Source organism: Lipotes vexillifer, unplaced genomic scaffold (assembly GCF_000442215.2).
Source record: "Lipotes vexillifer unplaced genomic scaffold, Lipotes_vexillifer_v1.1 scaffold358, whole genome shotgun sequence".
NCBI classification, from domain to species: Eukaryota; Metazoa; Chordata; class Mammalia; order Artiodactyla; family Lipotidae; genus Lipotes; species Lipotes vexillifer.
This window is the reverse complement of record NW_006796357.1, coordinates 94,984-121,223: the sequence shown is the minus strand read 5'-3', so window position 1 is coordinate 121,223 and position 26,240 is coordinate 94,984. Positions and strand designations below refer to the sequence as shown.

The 26,240-nt window shown below is 38.7% G+C and overlaps 1 protein-coding gene across 1 annotated transcript in view; it reads right to left on the bottom strand.

The window, feature by feature from the left end:
* The window catches only part of RNF128 (ring finger protein 128), a 100,704-nt gene extending 81,537 nt beyond the window's left edge, over window positions 1-19,167 (bottom strand). Inside the window, exon 1 of the mRNA XM_007468500.1 lies at window positions 18,762-19,167. Coding sequence (XP_007468562.1) covers window positions 18,762-19,167 — 406 coding nt within the window. The remainder of the gene's footprint in view (window positions 1-18,761) is intronic.
* Between the last annotated feature and the right edge of the window lie 7,073 nt (window positions 19,168-26,240).

Genomic DNA, 26,240 nt, shown 5'->3' with positions numbered 1-26,240 from the left:
AAACCATAGTTTTGCAATCTACTAGCTATATGACCATGAGGGGAAGTTAACCAACGTTTCTATGTCTGTTTCCATATATATATATATATATATATATATATATATAAAATGGGGATACTAACACTTTGTACCTCATGGATTACTGAAGTGATTAATTACTCTCAGAAGAATGTGCAGCACATAGCTAATAGAATATTTATTGTTAACAATTGCCTTCATAAAGGGCAAAGAAAAACATATTTTAATAGGAATTAGGTGCAATGCTGAAAGAAAAGAAAGAGCTCCCAGTATTAGGAATAATGATACGGAGACAGTCATTTAAAATACAAATTGAAAGCAAGTAAATTATTAAGCAAATTTTCATTTCCTTCTATTTGTACTTTCCACTGAGGAGGTGCCAATGTACTGATTATTGCTAGAGACTAATTTATTTAACCACTGTGGTATCACTATCATTGCATGATAAAGAAGATCACATAGGACTTCCCTGGTGGCACAGTGGTTAAGAATCTGGTTAAGACCACACACTATAAAACTCTTAGAGGAAAACAAAGGAAAAACACCCTTTGACATAGACCACAGCAAGATCTTTTTTGACCCACCTCCTAGAGTAATGGAAATAAAAACAAAAATAAACAAATGGCACTTAATTAAACTTAAAAGCTTTTGCACTACAAAGGAAACCATAAAAAAGACAAAAGACAACCCTCAGAATGGGAGGAAATATTTGCACATGAAACAAAGGACAAAGGATTAATCTCCAAAATATACAAACAGCTCATGGAGCTCAACATCAAAAGACAAACAGTCCAATTAAAAAATGGGCGGGGGCTTCCCTGGTGGCTGAGTGGTTGAGAGTCCGCCTGCCGATGCAGGGGACACGGGTTTGTGCCCTGGTCCGGGAAGATCCCACATGCCGCGGAGCGGCTAGGCCCGTGAGCCATGGCCGCTGAGCCTGCGCGTCTGGAGCCTGCGCGTCCGGAGCCTGTGCTCTGCAACAGGAGAGGCCACAACAGTGAGAGGCCTGTGTACCGCCCCCCAAAAAAAAAGGGTGGGAAAAAATAAAAGAGCGGAAGACCTAAATAGACATTTCACCAAGGAAGACATACAGAAGGCTAAGAGGCACATGAAAGATGCCCAACATCACTAATTATTAGAGAAATGCAAATCAAAACTACAATGAGGTATCACCTCATGCTGGTTGCCATGGCCATTATGAAAAAATCTAGAAACAATAAATGCTGGAAAGGGTGTGGTGAAAAGGGAACCTTCCTGTACTGTTGGTGGGAATGTAAACTGATACAGCCACTATGGAAAACAGTATGGAGGTTCCTTAAGAAACTAAAAATAGAACTACCATACGACCCAGCAATCCCACTACTGGGCATATACCCTGAGAAAACCATAATTCAAAAAGAGTCATGTACCACAATATTCCTTGCAGCACTATTTACAATAGCCAGGACATGGAACCAACATAAATGTCCATCGACAGATGAATGGATAAAGAAGATGTGGCACATATATACAATGCAATGTTACTCAGCCATAAAAAGAAATGAAATTGAGTTATTTGTAGTGAGGTGGATGGACCTAGAGTCTGTCATACAGAGTGAAGTAAGTCAGAAAGAGAAAACGAATACTGTATGTTGACACATATATACGGAACCTAAAAAAAATGGTACTGATGAACCTAGTTGCAGGGCAGGAATAAAGACATAGACATAGAGAATGGACTTGAGGACATGGGGTGGGGGAAGGGTAAGCTGGGACTAAGTGAGAGAGTGGCATGGACATATATACACTACCAAATGTAAAATAAATAGCTAGTGGGAAGCAGCCGCATAGCACAGGGAGATCAGCTCGGTGCTTTGAGATGAACTAGAGGGGTGGGATAGGGAGGATGGGAGGGAGGTTCAAGAGAGAGGGGATATGGGGACATATGTTCGCATATGGCTGATTCACTTTGGTGTACAACAGAAACTAACACAGTATTGTAAAGCAATTATACTCCAATAAAGATCTATTAAAAAAATAAAAAGAATCTGCCTGCCAATTCAGGGGACACTGGTTTGTGTCCTGGTCCGGGAAGATCCCACACACCACAGAGCAACTAAGCCTGTGCACCACAACTACTGAGACTGCGCTCTAGAGCCTGCGAGCCACAACTACTGAGCTTGCATGCTGCAACTACTGAAGCCTACGCACCTAGAGCCCGTGCTCTGTAACAAGAGAAGCCACCGCAGAGAGGCTCACGCACCGCAATGAAGGGTGGCCCCCACTCATTGCAACTAGAGAAAGCCCACGCATAGCAACAAAGACCAAACGCAGCCATAAATAAATAAATAAATAAATAAATAAATAAAATAATTTTTTAAAAGATCACATGATAATATATATTAAAAATTTAGATACAAATATGATATACATCTAAAAATCTAAAACGTTAGGTGGAGTAGGTTATTGCTTATATGATGTGATAAGGGATGCTTTGAAATATGATTTCCCCCAATTTACTGTTCCACAGTTCTTTCAAAGGTCCTGAAATTATCATCAGTTAGAAATTGGGTTTGTTTGTCTAAGTCATGTTGTTTCCAAGTACAACAAATAAAGTTTCTCCTGGGATACTTTAACAAAGTAGCTCCTGCATATCTAACAATTACCTAAATGAGTAGGACATAAGACTTGAGAGTTTAGATGGAAACAGATATAATTTATTTACATGAAGTCCTTCCTGTCTAGGGAAGGTAAGCCTGAGTGATGGAAGAGGGGTAGCTGGGGTAAGAGAACTTAGGAACCAAGGATTGCTGAAAATAGAGGGAGAGGGTACCTAAGAGGAACTATTCTATTTTATGCAATCCTATCCAGGCATTTCTGTCTGTACTTACACACACACACACACACACACACACACACACACACCCGTGTGCACATTCTTTCCAAGTAATTATCAATAATTTGGGGGGCAGTCAATGTCCTGGCAGCAAATCATAATATAATAAATAAAAGATTAAAAGTTTAGAAGGAAGAGGACAAGAGGTAAGTAGAGAATATATATCAATGAACAATATATATCAATGAACAAAAATATTACAAAATATTCCTTGATTTTAAAAAAGTATTCCTAGATTTTAAAATGGAGAAAAGGGAGATAATGTACTTTAACGAGCTCATAGTGAATTTACTCATTTTGTTTCTTTCTGGAAACCAGAATCCGGAGGTACTGTATCTTTGACTCCCTTATAAAAATATAAATTCTTATGCAGTTATGTATGTCTGTGCCTATATGGTGGGAGGTGGGGGCGGGGAGAGACAGACAGACAGACAGACACTTGGGAATTTATTTGAGAGTATGAGAGAGAGGTACTAAAACCCTGTTTTTGTAAGCCAGGTTACAGTAAGGGTTATGATGTTTTCATGGTTTTGTGAATTCCAAGCATAGCCGAGGTATTTTCCAGACCTAACATATTATATACTTGTTGGCATATCTCACGATCATACTAGTTTTAAAATAACTGTATCACTCTTTAACTTGTGGTGCAATGTGGCTGTCAAATATTTTGCTTATAAACCTGACAGGTTTTTCTATTTTATATCTGTCCCTAAATTTATTATTCTTTACTATTCACTGTGGCACTTCATCTTGTTTTAATAAACAGTTTTTCTAGTTTGTCAAGATACTTTTAAATTTTGTTTGTGTCTTACAATTTGATACTCAACTTGGAGTCATATGTATAAGCAACAAAAATGTTTTCAATCCTTTTATCAAGGGCACCAATAAAATGATATCTAAAAAGAAAGAAAGAAAAACAAAACTGTCCCTTTTACCTATTGTTTCTTTTTTTAAACATCTTTATTGGAGTATAATTGCTTTACAATGGTGTGTTAGTTTCAGCTTGTTTCTGTATATCACTTTATTATTTCCCCTTAGCTGACAGTAAACTATTGGATTTCCCCTTTGGATCATATCCTACAATAGTGACTATAGCTGTATCTTTTTTTTTTTTTTTTTTTTTTTTTTTCGGTACGCGTGCCTCTCACTGTTGCGGCCTCTCCCATTGTGGAGCGCAGGCTCAGCGGCCATGGCTCACGGGCCCAGCCGCTCCGCGGCATGTGGGATCTTCCCGGACGAGGGCACAAACCTGTGTGCCCTGCATCGGCAGGCGGACTCTCAACCACTGCGCCACCAGGGAAGCCCTATAGCTGTATCTTATATCTATCTACACATATACATACATAAGTATATGTATATACATATGTATTTATATTATAGTTTGCCAGTAAGAATAACAAGATTCAAAAGCCTTACTGAAGTCCTGAAACTTGATAAGGAGTATCTTCCAGAAACTTCTATCAAACAACACACTTAATGGTGGAACAGTGGGAGCATTTTGGTAGTAAAGTCAGGAACACATCAAAAGTGTATATATTATCACTAGTAGAACCCTAGACAATAGAATAAGACCACTGGAAAGAATGAAGAGGTATAGTTAATATAAAAGATGAGGTAAAGCTTTGTAGAGAAAATGGTCATTTATCCTGAAAATTCAAGAGCCAACTATTAAAATGAAATAGGAGTTCAACAAGGCAGTCACTTGCAAGAGCAACATCAATAGTGATGCAAGGTCATATCATTAACTTCCTTAGGTATCAGCAATAATTATGTTCATTGAAGTATTGTCTGTAAAAGAGCAGAGTTGAGAACAACCCAAATGTCCATTAGTAGGGGAGTGGTTGAATAAGTTATGAGTGTGTTCACACTATGAAATATTATGCAGTAGTTAAAAATGGATTAGATCTAAATATAAATTTATTAGTATGGAAATAACTCCAATTCCTACTATTGAGTGACAAAAGCAGGCTACAGAATAACTTCGTTAATGTGAAAAATAAAACACAGGTTGACTTTGCAGTTTCTATAGGTATACATATGTAAAAACTAATAGAAAAAGCCTGAAAGTTTACCTACTGAATGAATAACAATAGTTATCTCTTGGGAGAGGCCTGAGATTGGGGGCAATAGCCAAGGGGGACTTTATATCTTGTGTTGTTTTTTAAAGGAGAAAGTATTACTTGTATAGGTAAAAATGAAAACAATTTTAAAGTACAATAGTTTGCTGAATTCACCTAATCAACTTCACTTAAACTTGTGTATCTTTTCATATATAAAAGGGAATTGCTTTCAAGTTTCTTAAACTTTCATTCATTTAACAACTAGTGAAGACTATGCACTACAATGGATGACATGGTCTCTGCTCTCCTGGAACCTACAATCAAGTGGGAAAGACAGAAAGACAGATAATAAGCAAATGAGAAAATCATTACACATTATAAAAAAATCATTACAGGGCCTTCCGTGGTGGTGCAGTGGTTGAGCGTCCGCCTGCAGATGCAGGGGACACGGGTTCGTGCCCCGGTCCGGGAGGATCCCACATGATGGGCCTGTGAGCCATGGCCTCTGAGCCTGCGCATCCAGAGCCTGTGCTCCGCAGCAGGAGAGGCCACAACGGTGAGAGGCCCGCATAGCGAAAAAAAAAAAAATCATTACAATAATCATCTTATTATTATAATATGAAAATAAGGAAATCATTACACCTTATAAGAGATTTCAGCAGAAATGAGCACCAGGTTTTGATTGGAATTAATGTGGTAGCGGGGGAGTTCTTCAAAGAAGAGACATTTAAACTGGGAGTCGGAGAACCTGTTACATGTGGTAGTGATGATGGTGATGGGGAGAAAACCAAGCACAAAGGGCCTCACAGAAAAATCTTCGTGGGTTGGAGAAAATATCTGAAGGTCAGAGTGGTTAGGCATTGGTAGGGCAGGGGTGGCACTGTTAGGTTGGAAAGGTAGGCAGAGGCCAGATGATCCAAGTCCTTTTCAGCATGGCAAAGTTTAGACTTTATTTGAAGAACAATGAAAAGTCACTGGGGGGTTTTGAGAAGAAGAGCAATGTGATCCAACCTCGATTTTTAGAGGATCGCTCCAGCTGCCATGTCGAGAAAGTAGTGACATGGCTATATTTTTGGAGGAAGCATTATGTGAAAACATGAAAGAGAAATGACTTCGGTAGAGGGAACAGCAAGTGCAAAAGCTAGCTCTTTTGGTTTAGAAACAGAAAGACCAGAGTGGCTGAGGCATAGTCATGTGGGAGAGAGGGGTGTGGAATCAGGTCTCATCACACAGGGCTTTGTAGGACATGGCATGAAGCCTAGATTTTATTCTAATTGGGACTGAATTCCCTTTTCCACGGGATCACTCTTGCTGCTGGGTGGAAGACAAGTCTCTGTAGGGGGGCGAGAATAAGAGGGAGACCCGCTGGGAGGTTACTTCAATAGTCCAGGTGAGACAGGATGTTGGCCTGGGCTTGGATGGTTGCAGCAGAGGTGGGAAAAGGGATGGATTTCAGAAATGTTTGGAGGTTGAATCAACAGGACTTGATCTTTAATGAGATGTGGGAGTGTGAAGAAGAGGGCGGTTTCAAGTATTTTCAAGCTCAAGGCAGGGAAGGGTTTAGTGGGATTGAGGGACCGAAAGGAGCCCAGTGTGGCTGGAGCTCAGTGTAGGGGGCAGGAGGCGTGCACGGAGGTGAGAGGAGATGAGGTCAGAGTGGTGGGCATGAGCCAGGTAATTCATGGCTGGGTGAGGACATGGAAACGAGTCTGAATGTACTCTAAGTGCAGTGGGAAGCTACTGAAGGGTTTTAAACAAGGTGTGGTTTGGTTTTATTCTAAAAAGCCACTTTGGCTTCAGTGTGGGTAGTGGGCTTATAGGGGGACAAGAGAAGCAGGGAGATGAGTTAGGAAGTTATTGCAGAGTTCTGAGGATGAAGTCTTGGAGATGGTGCTGGGCAGATCTGAGATTCATTTGAAGTAGAACTGATTAGTTTTCTTGAATTAAACTCATGTATATATCGGAGTCTAAGCCTTATTGAAGTTTTTATTATCTTCTCACTTCATTTATATACTATGTTTTTATTTCCCCTCTCAGTTCTAGAAAAATTTTTTCCTAAAACATGTGAGTTTGCTACTCTGATTAAACCCTTCCTTTCCATGTACTTAATTGCTGGGGAATTGGTGAGTTTGGGGGATTCTGAAATGCTGCAGACCTCACCCTGTAATACAGTTCGCTGAACACAGTCGTAATGATAAAAACGTTAAGAAACATTTTATTCCTCTTAGATTACTGATTTTGCTGAAATAAACTACAGTACATTAAAATCTAATCCTTAGGGCAATTAACCTATTAATAGCATATTTAACTTTCAAAACCTGTTCTGTCAGCAAGCAAGTACTTAACATAGTCTGAATTTTCTGCTTTAATAACTGAGGAGTCCTGCCTTTTCTTGCACATCTGGGACAACTGGATGGATGAACGTCTCTGGAGCATTTGGAAAGGGTTGTTAAGAAGTTACATAATTACTTAAGGATACCATAAGCATATCTTTCTATTTCCAACTGCATCAAAATGCAAATCAAAACACACTTCAAACTGGGAAACTTAGAATTAAAGGTTTACCTCCAAGTACTAGGTTAGACATCATTCCTCCTCGGTGGGAGCACTTCTCAGACTGAAGTTGTCCCCTTCAGAAAAGGTATACTGCTAGTAGGGAAGCTATGAATGGATTGGGCCCAGGAGTAAAGACATTCTGTATCCACATCATGAAACCATGAGAAGCAAGGAGTGCAGAAGCATCCCTTAGGCTTGCTGGGGACCTTGAAGGCAGGCTATAGGGGATGGGGAAGCACTGATACATAAAATGGGAGGAGATAATGTATTTGCACAGCAGTAAAGACACAGGCGAAGTATACTGTTGTTGAGAAAGAGGCAAGCAGCCCTTGACATCTGGGACCTGGCCTGGCACTACCAACCAGGCTTTGGTGTTTTCTTGTTGAACATAAATAATTTCACAGAGCATCAACAGTAGAGAAGGTCATTCTGTGCCATGATAGATCAAGACAAAAACAAGACCATTCCGTAATCATGTCTGAACACAGTCAAAATATGAACAGCATCCAAGTCACAAAAATAACCAAACATCTCCCATCCTGGCTAACATGAGTGACTGTTGCTTATTTACTAATTATAGCTGTAGCTTCAGGTTAGTCTTTCCCACTTACAAATAAGGTTTATTTAGAAATCCAATCACAGAATTACCCCCTACTTTCTGACAGTATCCAAATCCAGAATAAAGCCAGCTAGAGTGACCTACTCAGCCTGGTTTTCCCAGGAATTTCCTGGTTTTAGCACTGAAAGTCCCAAGTTTGAGGAAATCCCTTTCTCAGGCAAACTGGGCTGGATGGTCAATGGCCTGCTTCCTTAAACCCTCCCCCAAATCATCTGAAGCAAGCCCAAATCCTATAAATCCTTTCTTAAGCCCTCTTATTGAGATACCCCATCGCTTCCCAAGGTGTGCATTCTCCCTTTGCTGCAGTAAGTAATAACCCCAACTTTTTCAACTACAGGTCTGTTCCTAGGAGCCTTTGGTTGGAAAGCATTGACATCAGTAAGACATAAAGAGGCACAGCATTGTGGAAAGGCTAGGAAGGCCTAGCATGGAAAATGGGACGGAAGGAATGAAGAGATAGCGGCAACCAAGGAAGTGAAGAGGGTCCACAGCCCTGAGGGGGGCTAGAGTGTGGTTTTCTGAAAAGGTGGTTTTTAGAGGTGATAAAAGATAAGGTGATAGAACACTCAAAGATTGGTTCAAGATGGCAGAGTAGAAGGACATGTGCTCACTCCCTCTTTGGTGAGTTTGGGGGATTCTGAAATGCTGCAGACCTCACCCTGTAATACAGTTCGCTGAACACAGTCGTAATGATAAAAACGTTAAGAAACATTTTATTCCTCTTAGATTACTGATTTTGCTGAAATAAACTACAGTACATTAAAATCTAATCCTTAGGGCAATTAACCTATTAATAGCATATTTAACTTTCAAAACCTGTTCTGTCAGCAAGCAAGTACTTAACATAGTCTGAATTTTCTGCTTTAATAACTGAGGAGTCCTGCCTTTTCTTGCACATCTGGGACAACTGGATGGATGAACGTCTCTGGAGCATTTGGAAAGGGTTGTTAAGAAGTTACATAATTACTTAAGGATACCATAAGCATATCTTTCTATTTCCAACTGCATCAAAATGCAAATCAAAACACACTTCAAACTGGGAAACTTAGAATTAAAGGTTTACCTCCAAGTACTAGGTTAGACATCATTCCTCCTCGGTGGGAGCACTTCTCAGACTGAAGTTGTCCCCTTCAGAAAAGGTATACTGCTAGTAGGGAAGCTATGAATGGATTGGGCCCAGGAGTAAAGACATTCTGTATCCACATCATGAAACCATGAGAAGCAAGGAGTGCAGAAGCATCCCTTAGGCTTGCTGGGGACCTTGAAGGCAGGCTATAGGGGATGGGGAAGCACTGATACATAAAATGGGAGGAGATAATGTATTTGCACAGCAGTAAAGACACAGGCGAAGTATACTGTTGTTGAGAAAGAGGCAAGCAGCCCTTGACATCTGGGACCTGGCCTGGCACTACCAACCAGGCTTTGGTGTTTTCTTGTTGAACATAAATAATTTCACAGAGCATCAACAGTAGAGAAGGTCATTCTGTGCCATGATAGATCAAGACAAAAACAAGACCATTCCGTAATCATGTCTGAACACAGTCAAAATATGAACAGCATCCAAGTCACAAAAATAACCAAACATCTCCCATCCTGGCTAACATGAGTGACTGTTGCTTATTTACTAATTATAGCTGTAGCTTCAGGTTAGTCTTTCCCACTTACAAATAAGGTTTATTTAGAAATCCAATCACAGAATTACCCCCTACTTTCTGACAGTATCCAAATCCAGAATAAAGCCAGCTAGAGTGACCTACTCAGCCTGGTTTTCCCAGGAATTTCCTGGTTTTAGCACTGAAAGTCCCAAGTTTGAGGAAATCCCTTTCTCAGGCAAACTGGGCTGGATGGTCAATGGCCTGCTTCCTTAAACCCTCCCCCAAATCATCTGAAGCAAGCCCAAATCCTATAAATCCTTTCTTAAGCCCTCTTATTGAGATACCCCATCGCTTCCCAAGGTGTGCATTCTCCCTTTGCTGCAGTAAGTAATAACCCCAACTTTTTCAACTACAGGTCTGTTCCTAGGAGCCTTTGGTTGGAAAGCATTGACATCAGTAAGACATAAAGAGGCACAGCATTGTGGAAAGGCTAGGAAGGCCTAGCATGGAAAATGGGACGGAAGGAATGAAGAGATAGCGGCAACCAAGGAAGTGAAGAGGGTCCACAGCCCTGAGGGGGGCTAGAGTGTGGTTTTCTGAAAAGGTGGTTTTTAGAGGTGATAAAAGATAAGGTGATAGAACACTCAAAGATTGGTTCAAGATGGCAGAGTAGAAGGACATGTGCTCACTCCCTCTTTTGAGAGCACTGGAATCACAACTAACTGCTGAACAATCATCAACAGGAAGACACTGGAACTCACCAAAAAAGATACCCCACAGCCAAAGACAAAGGAGAAGCCACAGTGAGGTGGTAGGAGGGGCGCAATCACAAAAATAAAATCAAGTCCCATAACTGCTAGGTGGGTGACTCAAAAACTGAAGAAAAATTATACCACAGAAGTCCACCCACTGGAGTGAAGGTCCTGAGCCCCATGTCAGGCTTCCCAACCTGGAGGTCGGGCAATGGGAGGAGGAATTCCTAGAGAATCAGACTTTGAAGCATAGTGGGATTTGATTGCAAGACTTTTTGACAGGACTGGGGGAAACAGAGACTCCATTCTTGGAGGGCACACACAAAGCAGTGTGCGCATCGGGACCCAGGGGAAGGAGCAAAGACCCCATAGGAGACTGAACCAAACCTACTACAAGTGTTGGAGGGTCTCCTGCAGAAGATGGGTGTGGCTGTGGCTCACCCTGGGGACAAGGGCACTGGCAGCAGAAGTTCTGGGAAGTACTCCTTGGCATGAGCCCTCGCAGAGTCCACCATTAGCTCCACCAAAGAGCCAGGTAGGCTCCAGTGCTGGGCCACCTCAGGCCAAACAACCAACAGGGAGGGAACCCAGCCCCACCCATCAGCAGACAAGAGGATTAAAGTTTTGCTGAGCTCTGCCCACCAAAGCAACAGTCAGCTCTACCCACCACCAGTCCCTTCCATCAGGAAACTTGCACAAACTTCTTAGATAGCCTCATCCACCAGAGGGCAGATAGCAGAAGCAAGAAGAACTACAGTTCTGCAGCCTCTGGAAGGAAAACCACATTCACAGAAAGAGAGACGAAATGAAAAGGCAGAGGACTTTGTACCAGATGAAGAAACAAGATAAAACCCCAGAAAAACAACTAAATGAAGTGGAGATAGGCAACCTTCCAGAAAAAGAATTCAGAATAATGATAGTGAAGATGATCCAGGACCTCAGAAAAAGAATGGAGGTAAAGATCGAGAATATGCAAGAAATGTTTAACAAAGACTTACAAGAATTAAAGAACAAACGCCTAGAAGAATCAAAGAACAAACAAACAGAGATGAACAATACAATAACTGAAATGAAAAATACACTAGAAGGAGTCAATAGCAGAATAACTGAGGCAGAAGAATGGATAAGTGACCTGGAAGACAGAATGGTGGAATTCACTGCCGCGGAACAGAATAAAGAAAAAAAGAATGAAAAGAAATGAAGACAGCCTAAGAGACCTCTGGGACAACATTAAACTCAACAACATTTGCATTATAGAAGGAGAAGAGAGAGATAAAGGACGTGATAAAATATTTGAAGAGGTTATAGACAAAAACTTCCCTAACATGGGAAAGGAAATAGCCACCCAAGTCCAGGAAGTGCAGAGAGTCCCAGGCAGGATGAACACAAGGAGAAACACACTGAGACACATAGTAATCAAACTGACAAAAATTAAAGACAAAGAAAAATTACTGAAAGCAACAAGGGAAAAACAACGAATAACATACAGGAGAACTCCCATAAGGGTAACAGCTGATTTCTCAGCAGAAACTCTACAAGCCACAAGGGAGTGGCATTTTCTATTTAAAGTGATGAAAGGGAAGAACCTACCACCAAGATTACTCTACCCGGCAAGGATCTCATTCAGATTCACCAAAGAAATCCAAAGGTTTATGGACAAGCAAAAGCTAAGAGAATTCAGCACCACCAAACCAGCTCTACGATAAATGCTAAAGGAACTTCTCTAAGTGGGAAACACAATAGAAGAAAAGGACCTATAAAAACAAACCCATAACAATTAAGAAAATGGTCATAGGAACATACATATCGATAATTACCTTGAACATGAATGGATTAAATGCTCCAACCAAAAGACGCAGGCTCGCTGAATGGATACCAGAACAAGACCCATATATATGCTGTCTACAAGAGACCCACTTCAGACCTAGGGACACATAGAGACTGAAAGTGAGGGAATGGAAAAAGATATTCCATGCAAATGGAAATCAAAAGAATGCTGGAGTAGCAATTCTCATATCAGGCAAAATAGACTTTAAAATAAAGACTATTAGAAGAGACAAAGAAGGACACTACATAATGATCAAGGGATCAATCCAAGAAGAAGACATAAAAATTGTAAATATTTATGCACCCAATATAGGAGCACCTCAATACATAAGGCAAATGTTAAGAGCCATCAAAGGGGAAATCGACAGTAACACAATAATAGGGGACTTTAACACCCCACTTTCACCAATGGACAGATCATCCAGACAGATAATTAATAAGGAAAAGCAAGCTTTAGATGACACAACAGAGCAGAAAGATTTAATTAATATTTATAGGATATTCCATCTGAAAAGAGCAGATTACACTTTCTTCTCAAGTGCACACAGAACATGCTCCAGGATAGATCATATCTTGGGTCACAAATTAAGCCTCAGTAAATTTAAGAAAATTGAAATCATATCAAGCATCTTTTCAGACCACAACGCTATGAGATTAGAAATCAATTACAGGGAAAAAAATGTAAAAAACACAAACATATGGATGGTAAACAATCCGTTACTAAATAAACAGGAGATCACTGAAGAAATCAAAGAGGAAATCAAAAAATACCTGGAGACAAATGACAATGAAAACATGATGATCCAAAATCTATGGGATGCAGGAAAAGCAGTTCTAAGAGGGAAGTTAATAGCAACACAATCCTACCTCAAGAAACAAGAAAAGTCTCAAGTAAACAATCTAACCTTACACCTAAAGGAACTAGAGAAAGAAGAACAAATAAAACCCAAAGTTAGTAGAAGGAAATAAATCATAAAGATCAGAACAGAAATAAATGAAATAGAAACAAAGAAAACAATAGCAAAGATCAATAAAACTAAAGCTGGCTCTTTGAGAAGATAAACAAAATTGATAAACCTTTAGCCAGACTCATCAAGAAAAAGAGGGAGAGGACTCAAATCAATAAAATTAGAAATGAAAAAGGAGAAGTTACAATGGACACTGCAGAAATACAAAGCATCATAGGAGACTACTACAAGCAACTCTATGACAATAAAATGGACAACCTGGAAGAAATGGACAAATTCTTAGAAAGGTATAGCCTTCCAAGACTGAACCAGGAAGAAACAGAAAATATAACAGACCAATCACAAGTAATGAAATTGAAACTGTGACTAAAAATCTTCCTTCCAACAAACAAAAGTCCAGGACCAGATGGCTTCACAGGTGAATTCTATCAAACCTTTAGAGAAGAGCTAACACCCATCCTTCTCAAACTCTTCCAAAAAATTTCAGAGGAAGGAACACTCCCAAACTCATTCTATGAGGCCACCATCACCCTGATAACAAAACCAAACAAAGATACTACAAAAAAAGAAAATTACAAACCAATATCACTGATGAACATAGATGCAAAAATCCTCAACAAAATACTAGCAAACAGAATCCAACAGCACATTAAAAGGATCATACACCATGACCAAGTGGGATTTATCCCAGGGATGCAAGGATTCTTCAATATACTCAAATCAATCAATGTGATACACCATATTAACAAATTGAAGAATAAAAACCATATGATCATTTCAATAGATGCAGAAAAAGCTTTTGACCAAATTCAACACCCATTTATGATAAAAACTCTCCAGAAAGTGGGCATAGACGGAACCTACCTCAACATAATAAAGACCATATACAACAAACCCACAGCAAACATCATTCTAAATGGTGAAAAACTGAAAGCATTTCCTCTAAGATCACGAACAAGACAAGGATATCTACTCTCGCCACTATTATTCAACATAGTTTTGGAAGTCCTAGCCACGGCAATCAGAGAAGACAAAGAAATAAAAGGAATACAAATTGGAAAAGAAGAAGTAAAACTGTCACTGTTTGCAGATGACATGATACTATATATAGAGAATCCTAAAGATGGAACCAGAAAATTACTAGAGCTAATCAATGAACTTGGTAGTCACAGGATACAAAATTAATGCACAGAAATCTCTTGCATTCCTCCTATACACTAGCAACGAAAGACCAGAAAGAGAAATTAAGGAAACAATCCCTTTCACCATTGCAACAAAAAGAAAAAAATACCTAGGAATAAACCTACCTAGGGAGACAAAAGACCTGTATGCAGAAAACTATAAGACACCGCTGAAAGAAATCAAAGATGACAAAGACAGATTGACAGATATACCATGTTCTTGGATTGGAAGAATCAATATTGTTAAAATGACTATACTACCCAAAGCAATCTACACATTCAATGCAATCCCTATCAAAGTACCACTGGCATTTTTTACAGAACTAGAACAAAAAACCTTAAAATTTGTATGGAAACACAAAAGACCCCCAATAGCCAAAGCAGTCTTGAGGGAAAAAAACAGAGCTGGAGGAATCAGACTCCCTGACTTCATACTATATTACAAAGCTACAGTAATCAAGACAGTATGGTACTGGCACAAAAACAGAAATGTAGATCAATGGAACAGGATAGAAAGCCGAGAGATAAACCCACACACCTATGGTCAACTAATCTACGACAAAGGAGGCAAGGATATACAATGGAGAAAAGACAGTCTCTTCAATAAGTGGTGCTAGGAAAACTGGACAGCTACATGTAAAAGAATGAAATTAGAACACCATATACAAAAATAAACTCAAAATGGTTTAGAGACCTAAATGTAAGACCAGACATTTTAAAACTCTTAGAGGAAAACATAGGAAGAACACTCTTTGACATAAATCACATCAAGATCTTTTTTGATCTACCTGTTAGAGAAATGGAAATAAAAACAAAAATAAACAAATGGCATCTAATGAAACTTAAAATCTTCTGCAAAGCAAAGGAAACTACCAACAAGATGAAAAGACAACCCTCAGAATGTGAGAAAATATTTGCAAATGAATCAATGGACAAAGGATTAATCTCCAAAATATATAAACAGCTCATGCAGCTCAATGTTAAAAAAACAAACAACCCAATCCAAAACTGGGCAGAAGACCTAAATAGACATTTCTCCAAAGAAGACATACAGTTGGCCAAGAAGCACATGAAAAGCTGCTCAACATCACTATTAGAGAAATGCAAATCAAAATTACAATGAGGTATCACCTCACACCAGTTAGAATGTGCATCATCAGAAAATCTACAAACAACAAATTCTGGAGTGGGTGTAGAGAAACGGGAACCCTCTTGCACTTTTGGTGGGAATGTAAATTGATACAGCCACTATGGAGAACAGTATGGAGGTTCCTTAAAAAACTAAAAATAGAATTACCATATGACCCAGCAATCCCACTACTGGGCATATACCCTGAGAAAGACATAATTCAAAAAAAGTCATGTACCACAATGTTCATTGCAGCTCTATTTACAATAGCCAGGTAACGGAAGCCACCTAAATGCCCATTGACAGACGAATGGGTAAAGAAGATGTGCTACATATGTACAATGGAATATTACTCAGCCATAAAAAGGAACGAAATTGAGTCATTTGTAGAGATGTGGATGGATCTAGAGACTGTCATACAGAGTGAAGTCAGAAAGAGAAAAACAAATATCATATATTAACGCATATATGTGGAACCTAGAAAAATGGTACAGATGAACTGGTTTGTAGGGCAGAAATAGAGACACAGATGTAGTGAACTAACGTATGGACACCAAGGGGGGAATTTGGCAGGGGGTGGTGGTGGTGGGATGAATTGGGAGATTGGGATTGACATATATACACTAATATGTATAAAATAGATTACTAATAAAAAAATAGATAATGTGATAGATGGTAAAGCCTTGAGCTTTTGTAGGAGGAGGACGAGTTGTTGCCCTACCCTCTGTGCCTAAACAAAACTCTAATGAAAGACAGCAAAAACAAACACAATTTTGGCTTATGTTATAAAATAATGACTCAATCTTTAATGGTCTACAGGCTGATCATAGAGTTTTCATATCCACACTCCCTTCCCTATGTTTGTCAACTAGATCATATAATAGTATCTATATAAGAGAAATTTCTGGGAAGGAAGAACTCCAATGACACACTAGTTGACAGATTTTATAACGGCAAAACACTAAACTTACAATTTTAATTCTTTGGGGTTGAGATCGTTCAATGTTAAAGATCAACATTCATTAAATAAAGACCCTAAAATAGTGCCTGACATATATTAAATGGCAATAAATATTAACTATTACAATTACTATGATTATGCTATCTTTTCAAATGTGCTTATTTTAAAACGGGCAATGCCGTAGATTTAAAAAATGTTTTTGATCACATATCCTTGATTATATTGGAAGTATATATTCAATGATAAATGTAACTGCTTTGTTTCTTAAATTCTGCTCAGAGACATATACTCAAATGACTGTGCATGCCTTTTGGAGAGATTTACTGTTTTGGTCAGTCCTTTAAATTCAGTGGCTGGGCACCTACTTTCCAGTAGTTGGCCCTTACTGCATGATGCAAAGCAAGTTTGGAAAACATGACTACTATTTAGTTTGATACTGTTTATACTTTTTAAAAAGCAGAAGATTTATAAAACAGAAACAGACTCACAGACATAGAAAACAAACTTATGTTTACCAAAGGAGAAAGGTGGGGAGGGATAACAAATCAGGAATTTTGGGGTAACATATACACACTACTATATAGAAAATAAACAACAAGGACCTACTGCATAGCACAGGGAACTATACTCAATATTTTATAATAAGCTATATGGGAAAATAATCTGAAAAAGAATATATATATATATATATATATATATATATATATATATATATATAGAACTGAATCACTTTGCTGTACACCTGAGACTAACACAACATTGTAAATCAACTATACTTCAATTAAAAAAAAAGAAAGAAAATTATCCTAAAGAAAGCAGGGGAGTGAACAGCAGAATGTGGCTATGCACGTAAAAGGAATCCTAGAATACTCAGAATCTCTAAGTTGAAACATAGAGCAAGTAGGTTCCTTAGAAAAGGTTTAATTTCTAATTTTCAACAGAAAGCCACCTCATTTTATTTCTACAAAAATAAAAGTCACTCGTAAAATTATAGGTACATGCAGATAATGTTTATGAAGTGCTCTTAACTTCAAAAGAAAAAAATGTGAATGCCTGGGTTCGCAAAATGTCCAGGATATGTTACAAAAGGTAGCAAGTAGAGTTTTGTACATTTACAATAATTTTGTACTGTTAAAGACCATGTTACCTAGTTTTTGATACCCAGAGAAACAAGCAGCTTGTTTTTCAAAGATTAGTACTAAATTGCCATACTGTAGGTACACAACCTGGATGTTCCACTCTACTACTCTTAACACAAATTTGTTTTTTTCTTACAGTTCTGAAATCTGGTTGATTTAATTTACATTAATCTTCTCAGAGGCCAAACTTGGTGGTGAGAATACCAATTATCCTGGTATTGTGTTCGACCAGATCTTACCCTGTTTGAAATTACCATTTTTCTCCTTTGGCCAAGTGTGGGGTCAAAAAAACCTTTACCCACCTACAGTATAGAAAACTTGTTTCAGAAGTCTACTTCTTCACTAGTTTAAAACCATTTATTTGGAAAGTGGCATTTTTTACAAAATGAAAACAGTAATTCTAAGAAGTACATTCCTTCAAAAAATTAATAAATTTGATAATTATATTTACTTAAGAAGTCATAAGTAAACATTTTTAAGGGAAATCTTTACTTTTGGTGTGAATTAGAGGTATCCAATTTCAGCCTTACGTTTTCAATGTATAATGTTTCTTACAGAGTAGTTTTATGTATATTAGTCCCACAGACATTAAAATATCACATGCATACAGCAGAGAGTTGAATTCTCATTTCTGTAAACATTTTTCACACTTACAATATGCTACTGTTTAATCATAATAATGAATCAGTTTTGCAGTTACTGCACACTTGAACACATACAACCCTGAATCAAACTGAAAAGTACAAATTAAGAATGGAATTAAAATATTTATATTTTCTTGAATGGTTACAGGTAAAGGCACATTTATTAAAAAGCAATTATGTAATACCCACTGAGAAAACTAGTAGAGCTAAGAACATCGTGAAAGAAAACAGGAACCACTTCATGAATTGCTTTTGACCTTGGAACAAATTAATTGCCAATATTAAATAATAGTAAAGTAATTCAGAGTAGTGCCAGGCAAGAAAATTTAAAATACACTTGTTTTACAACCTCATTGCCAGACCCTGAGTCATTGTAGATGGAAATACCATGCTAAGATAAACAAAGACACCCTCTTTGGGAATCAGTTCTTACTTACCGAAATTTGCCATCTGTATCGTCTGGTTGCCAGTCTCTGGAACATTGTAAATCACAACAGCATCAGCATTTCTTCTGCCTGCTGCTTGAATTTTTTCTGAAAATGTACAATTACCTCTTTCTATCAGTGCAATCCAGGGCTTCTTAGTATTAGTAAACTCAGTGTTGTAGTCACAAGCTAGGTAGTTACTGTTCTTAGGGATGCCCACCACCCCCATAGCATTAGCCACCGGTGAGGCTAATCCATAAACACCACATTCACATGTCTCTGTTGAAGTGTAGTTGCTGGTTTCATTGTAATAAGCCACAGTCACATGGGCATTCATCGAAAAAGTCGCTGTGATTTTAAATAAAAAGGTAAAAATTACCAGCAGCTGAAAACAACTGGACTTATTCTCCTGGTTCATTGCTCATTCATTTGAGCATAAAATTTAAGATGTCTGCTGATATTTCCAACTATCAGTCACAATTTGTCCACTCAGGTCCCCACTAAGCAGAAGTTTGAAATTTCAGCTGCAAGTAGGTAACTGATCTCACCTCTAGCAACGTAAGCTCTGAATACATCAGCTCTATTTCACTTTACTTAGCTACATTCCGTTTCGCCTGCCCCTCCTCCAACTGTACACACATGTAACCCTTAACCAGGACTACGTTAGCAATAAATAACACCATCAACTTTACTCTACATGTCAACTTATCAGGATTGGATGACTTCCTTCATTGACATTTTTTTCTTCTTACTGTTCCAGCTAATGAACTTTCATAAACATGGAGTGGATTGGAATGAGGAACTGGACTCTTGGGATTACCATGTAACAAAATGAAAGTCACTTCTCTCAGATCATCTAAAACACCAAACTGGTTTTCCAAGCCCTGCTGAAACAATGCTATCAACCAGTTCAGCCGGAATTAAGTTAAGATCCATCATTTTAACTGCTACGGCATTGGTAGAATTGATTTCACAGCCTTTTTTTCTCTTATTTCTTTGTGGAATTTTTCTTAACAGGCTCCCCAAGGAATATCTTAGGCTACCTTTGTTTATTCATTGAAAAGGAAACATATTCCAGTCGTTAGAGATCCTTTCAAGTACAAGGCCTTGCCCACGGTGGGCACTCAAACATTTGTTGATGCATTCCATTAATTTTTATGTCCCATGTGTTATACTCTAACAAAAGACTGTTCAAGGTTTATCTTTTAACACTTAAAAATTTTAATTCTAGTTCTTTCAAATGTATAGACAGCTTTAGTTATTTCATAGCTTCCTTTACTGTAAGCTCTGGGAGGTTTTTTTGCATTTTTTATATATTCTTTTTTTAAACATCTTTATTGGAGTATAATTGCTTTACAATGGTGTGTTAGTTTCTGCTTTATAACAAAGTGAATCAGGGGCTAGTGAAGGAGTAGATGAATGGACAACAAGACAAACAGAGATATCGGGAGTCTGACTGGGCCAAGAGTCAGCAAACTACACAAATAGGCAACAGGCTGTCAGAGAAGCAGAAAGACACCAGGTCAAAAGAAGGCAGACACAATGGTAGCCTGAAGTCCAAGGAAAATAGTCTGAAATAAGGAATACCACTAGAGTCAAGGGGACAGGACAACAGAAAATAGGAAACATTGTTGAAGGACATGATCAATAAAGCTATTTCCCCCACACACACTTCTTGTCCGTTCTTGGGCATCTGAGGTATTAGCGTTGGAGTGGACCCTGAAAGTGGGAACCAACAGTTAACAGCAGAGGAGAGTTCACGGAATCTGCAGTAGAACCTGATGGATAAATCCCAGCAGATGCACAATAGAAATATGAACCTTTTTATCCTGTTACAGCTGCTGATTACTCATATCTCCCTCACAGTACCTGGTATTAGTAACAACTTACACACGGTAATCACTTAATAATTATTCATGAAAAGTTTAAAGGTCTCATGTATTAGCTTATGGTCTATTTCAGCGTAAACACTATCGCCAGCGTTCAAACTCATAATAAAGACTGTATTCACTAGATAAAGAAAACTATCAAACTGAAAACAAAAGTGTTATTGTCAAAATGATTAGTCTGCTAATTGCTAATAGACCTCTGTGATAAATTCAACATCAGCATTCAACAGGCAATTCATTAGTAAAGTTGTAGAAATTTGAGTTAAATTTCTCTACCAGTTATTAAATTGCTTCTAAAGGAACATCATTATATGCTTTTAAAATGACAACTTTCCATAATACTTTGTGGTAGCGCTGGTGAACTTTGCTAAACTATTTTAAATTGCTCTGAAGTTTGAAGTGCATGACTTTGTATGGTAACCAGCATTATATACCTTGTATGTAAGTGCTTTTATGTTTCCTTGTATGGCTTTCAGAGAGTCATAACTCACAAAGATAATTTTAGATTGTTTTTAAAATTTTCCAGTTAAGTAAAATTAGTCCTAGAACGATAAATACCCATCAATGCAATTTTCCAGTTAAGTCTTAAGGTAATTTGCTGTGTGGGGGGGTGAGTGGTCTAGTACTTATTCAGTGTTTTTAAAATTTTATCTGTGGAATACCTACATTAGACTCACTTGGAAGTTTATTAAAAGTGAAGATTTCTGGGTCCTACTACCAGTCAGCCTGAATCAAAATTGGAGGAATATATATAGGAATTCACATTTTAAATAGCTCTCCAGGTAATTCTTACACACTTTACAATTTAAGAACTTTAGATCGTACAAGTTGTACATGATGAATAGTACGGGATCTAGTTGTAGTTTTTTAAAATTTATTTATTTTTGGCTGCGTTGGGTCTTCATTGCTGCGCGCGGGCTTTCTCTAGTTGCAGTGAGCGGGGGCTACTCTTTATTGTGATGTGCGAGCTTCTCATTGCGGTAGTTTCTCTTGTTGTGGAGCGCGGGCTCTAGGCACTCAGGCTTCAGTAGTTGTGGTGCGTGGGCTCAGTAGTTGTGGCTCACGGGCTCTAGAGCGCAGGCTCAGTAGTTGTGGCACACGGGCTTAGTTGCTCCACAGCATGTGGGCTCTTCCCGGACCAGGGATTGAACCCATTGGCAGGCGGGTTCTTAACCACTGTGCCACCAGGGAAGTCCTAGTTGTAGTTTTGACAGATTAGCTGCTGTCATTTTATTTCAACCTCATCGTGCTTCAACTTCCAATCTATAAAGGTCTGATGTTTTATTTGTACTTTAGGTGGTTCTCTGAACATTTCTGAAGTTATCTTAAAAACCAAAAGGTTGGGCTTTCCTGGTGGCGCAGTGGTTGGGAGTCCGCCTGCCGATGCAGGGGACACGTGTTCGTGCCCCGGTCTGGGAGGATCCCATGTGCCGCGGAGCGGCTGGGCCCGTGAGCCATGGCCACTGGGCCTGCGCGTCCGGAGCCTGTGCTCCGCAGCAGGAGAGGCCACAGCGGGGAGAGGCCCACGTACCACAAAAAAAAAAAAAAAAAAAAAACCAAAAGGTTGTGCAAGTGCTGACACTGCAACAGCTAGTGCTATATCCTCAGGAAAATAATAACCTCTCCTGGACTTTTTCTTCTTTTACACAATGAAAGAGGTTGGGTTAAAATTTATCTATCAAGTCTTTTCCAGATCTGCCATGCTAGAACTCTATGAAAATGAAACTTGTTTCAAAACTATCAATTGTTAATTTTTCCTTATCAGAACAATTGAAGAGGAAGCTGCATCAGGAGCAGATGAAACTATATAGCACCTAGATAGGAGGTAAGTTCAAAGTACTAGGTGAAGCTTGATCTCTAATAAAACTAACAAGTGCTTGAAACAGGACTATATACCAGTGGTTTTCAAACTTGTCTGCACATTAGAATCATCTGGGGGAGATGTTGACTCTCTTGACGCCCAGGCTACACTCCAATCAGAAACCTGGGGTGGGGGTGGCACGTAGGAATAGTAATTTTTTAAAATTAATTAATTAATTTATTTATTTATTTTTGGCTGTCTTGGGCCTTCGTTGCTGTGTGTGGGCTTTCTTTTTTTAGTTGCGGTGAGCGGGGTCTACTCTTCATTGCCATGCGTGGGCCTCTCATTGCGGTGGCCTCTCGTCGCGGAGCACCGGCTCTAGGCGCATGGGCTCTAGAGTGCAGGCTCAGTAGTTGTGGCACATGGGCCTAGCTGCTCGGCAGCATGTGGGATCTTCCTGAACCAGGACTCAAACCCGTGTCCCCTGCATTGGCAGGCGGATTCCTAACCACTGAGCCACCAGGGAAGCCCGGGCATAGTAATTTTTAAAACTCTCCAGGTGATACCAATATGAAGCCAAGTTTGAGAACCACTGCTATGTTTCAAACATTTAATACTACTGGACTTTTTCAATTACTTGTACCTTAATAAATATTAAGTATCTTAGCAAAGGTACACCATATTAATTCAGGCATAGAGAAGTGAATCACTCATCTCTTAAGCAAGGAACATTTCAATTTTTTCCATATGATTGAATAACAGCTATGGCAAACCTACCATTTAAAGATGACGAGGACTTCCCTGGTGGAGCAGTGGTTAAGAATCCGCTTGCCAATGCAGGGGACACGAGTTTGAGCACTGGTCCGGGAATATCCCACGTGCCACGGAGCACCTAAACCCGGGCACCACAACTACTGAACCTGCGCTCTAGGGCCTGCGAGCCAAAACTACTGAGCCTGCGCTCTAGAGCCTGCATGACACTACTGAAGCCCTCGAGCCTAGAGCCCGTGGTCCGCAACAAGAGAAGCCACCGCGATAAGAAGCCCGTGCACCGCAATGAAGAGTAGCCCCTGCTCGCCGCAATTAGAGAAAGCCCGCGAGTGCAGCAACGAAGACCCAACGCAGCCAAAACTAAATAAATAAATTTATTTAAAATAAATAAATAAAAAATAAAGATGAGGAAGTACAGGGCTGTGTTTCTAATAGAATACAGGTACCCCTTGATTATTCATAGCAAACTTCCAATTCTGCCTTGGGTGACTCTGACTTGGTGTATGTTCAAAAGAAATTAATTTTAATATTAGCCCTAGCCAAATAAAAGAAATAGTCACAAGGCCATATCCAGCTACAAAGGAAGCAAGGAAAAGTATTCTTTATTTTATGTAGCCATGTGCTTAGCTAAACATGGGGAGAACTATTACTATAGAATAGGTATTAGGGTACAGCTAGCTAAGCTTCTTATAATCCATTCTCCTTCCAGGAGACAGTGACCACTCTAAAACATGAATTGAATGAAGGCATATCACTGGCCACAAACCACTTAGTGGCTTCCTAGTGCTCTGAAGATACATACTAAAATCCTTACCATGGACTATAAGGCTCTGTGTAATTTGCAAGAGCCTTTGTCTGTCTGTCTCGTCTTGTATCCAACTTTCCGCATTCCAGCCATATCAGTTCTCATTCAAGTTCTCAAGCACACCTTGTGCTGCAAGACCTTTTCACCTCAGGAAAAACTTTCCCAATGCCCCCCCACCAGCTTCCTTTGTGAAATTTATCTTATTTATTTGTGCAATTATTTGAATGTCTTTCTCCTCCACAACACTGTAAGCTTTATGACAGTAGGGGCCATGTCTGTTTTTGCTTGTATTGTATTGTGTTCCTAGTGCAAACTCAGTGCTTGCCATAGAGTGGGCATTCAAATACCTTGGATATATGCTGCAATAACTGCGCTCATTATTTTATGAGCCTCAGGATTTAGAGAAGTTTATCTCACAGTAATCTAGTAGCTGAAAATTTATTATTATTGAAACGTTTTACTTTGTGCTCAAATTAGAGTTTAAAGAAACAGACATTGGAGTTATAAGCCCAACCTTAAAATTTAATTGCCTTGACAGTATTTTTTTTTTTTTTTTTGCGGTACGCCGGCCTCTCACTGTTGTGGCCTCTCCCGTTGTGGACCACAGGCTCTGGATGCGCAGGCTCAGCGGCCATGGCTCACGGGCCCAGCCGCTCTGTGGCATGTGGGATCTTCCCGGACCAGGGCACGAACCCACGTGCCCTGCATTGGCAGGCAGACTCTCAACCACTGCGCCACCAGGGAAGCCCACCTTGACAATTTTACATTAAATAATTTAGTCTTTTTCTGTTTCAGGTTCCTATCTACAAAACAGATATTAAAAACCTTGTTAGGGGCAACTCCTAGATCTTAAGCGACTAGAAGTCACATGCAGTAATCTCAGAATAGCATCAGAAGTACTCAAATTTTACAAAAAGGGTTACTTGATTTTCAGTGAAAATGTGCATATGATTAAAAACAGCTAAAATATTTCAGATTTGTTTTGAAAAAAAATACATATATGTATCAATCACTGAAAAGGCAACAAATTAGGAAGAACATTAGCAATAAAAATAACTGGGATTTAAATATTTCAATTTTTTTGTTATAATGAGCTGCTATAATTGATAATGGTCTAATCATAACTTTAAAATGTTCTTCATAGAAAACCACATTTTCATGACACACATGATAATAACACAAAGACATTTTTACTGTTCTAATAACTATATTAACATACCAAAAGAATCATACAACTGGATGGGACCATTATTTTGCAAATTTTACAAATAAGAAAACTAAGGCCAAGCAGTTTAAGTGGCTTTCCTTAAAGTTCCACAGGGATTTAGGGACAGACCTGTGGCTAGCTTTAAATCTGTTTTTTCAAAATCTACTTTTTATTTCTTTAGTATAAATGAAAGCAAAAACTTAGGGCTAGAAGTGGTATCAACATAACAATGTAAGAATGAGGGATAATATTTAGTGGGTGGTGTGACCTAGACCAAGAGATAAATTTTTATCTAATGTTTCCATTTTGGAGATGTGACACTAATGTAATATGTCTTGACTCAAATATAATCTCAAATAACTGAAATCTTCAGACAATCCCCAAATCTAGTTTTACGTATTTATTTTAACCCTTTTCCCTAAAATTTCCTTACTAAAAACAACTGATACTGAAATAAGCTGTACTAATACATATTTCACCTCCCATCAGTTTACCTGAAAACTCATGGGTAGCAATGTTTAAAAAAAAAAGGAACTGTACCTGAACAGGTAACTAGTAAAATAGCAACCAGCTCAATTATAAACCATATAAATGACTTCACAATAATAGAATTGGTTATAATCTATAGTCCATGTTGGCAGAAGGTATCTAGCTAAAAACATCAAATATTATTAGTGTCACCAAATAAGGGTTTCAAAATTTTTAAAAGTCCTTGTCTTAATATGAATAAAATTAATGCAGGATAATTCCAACAAAGAAAAGTGGCAGGATAAACATGTACTCAGATTCTTCTTTTAATAGTTTATCAAAGGATTTCAATGTGTAGATCTCATGTACCATCTAAAATTAGAAACTTCAGTGAAAGATTCTGGTCTTGTGGTAGACTATGTAATATTTCATAATTTACTAACTGATTTATTAATATAAAAGTGACACCACAGTAGTATATTTGTGTTGCTTTGGGAAGAATCAACACATATTGTCACTTGAAGATAAGGTCTTCTGATGTAGTTTGCTA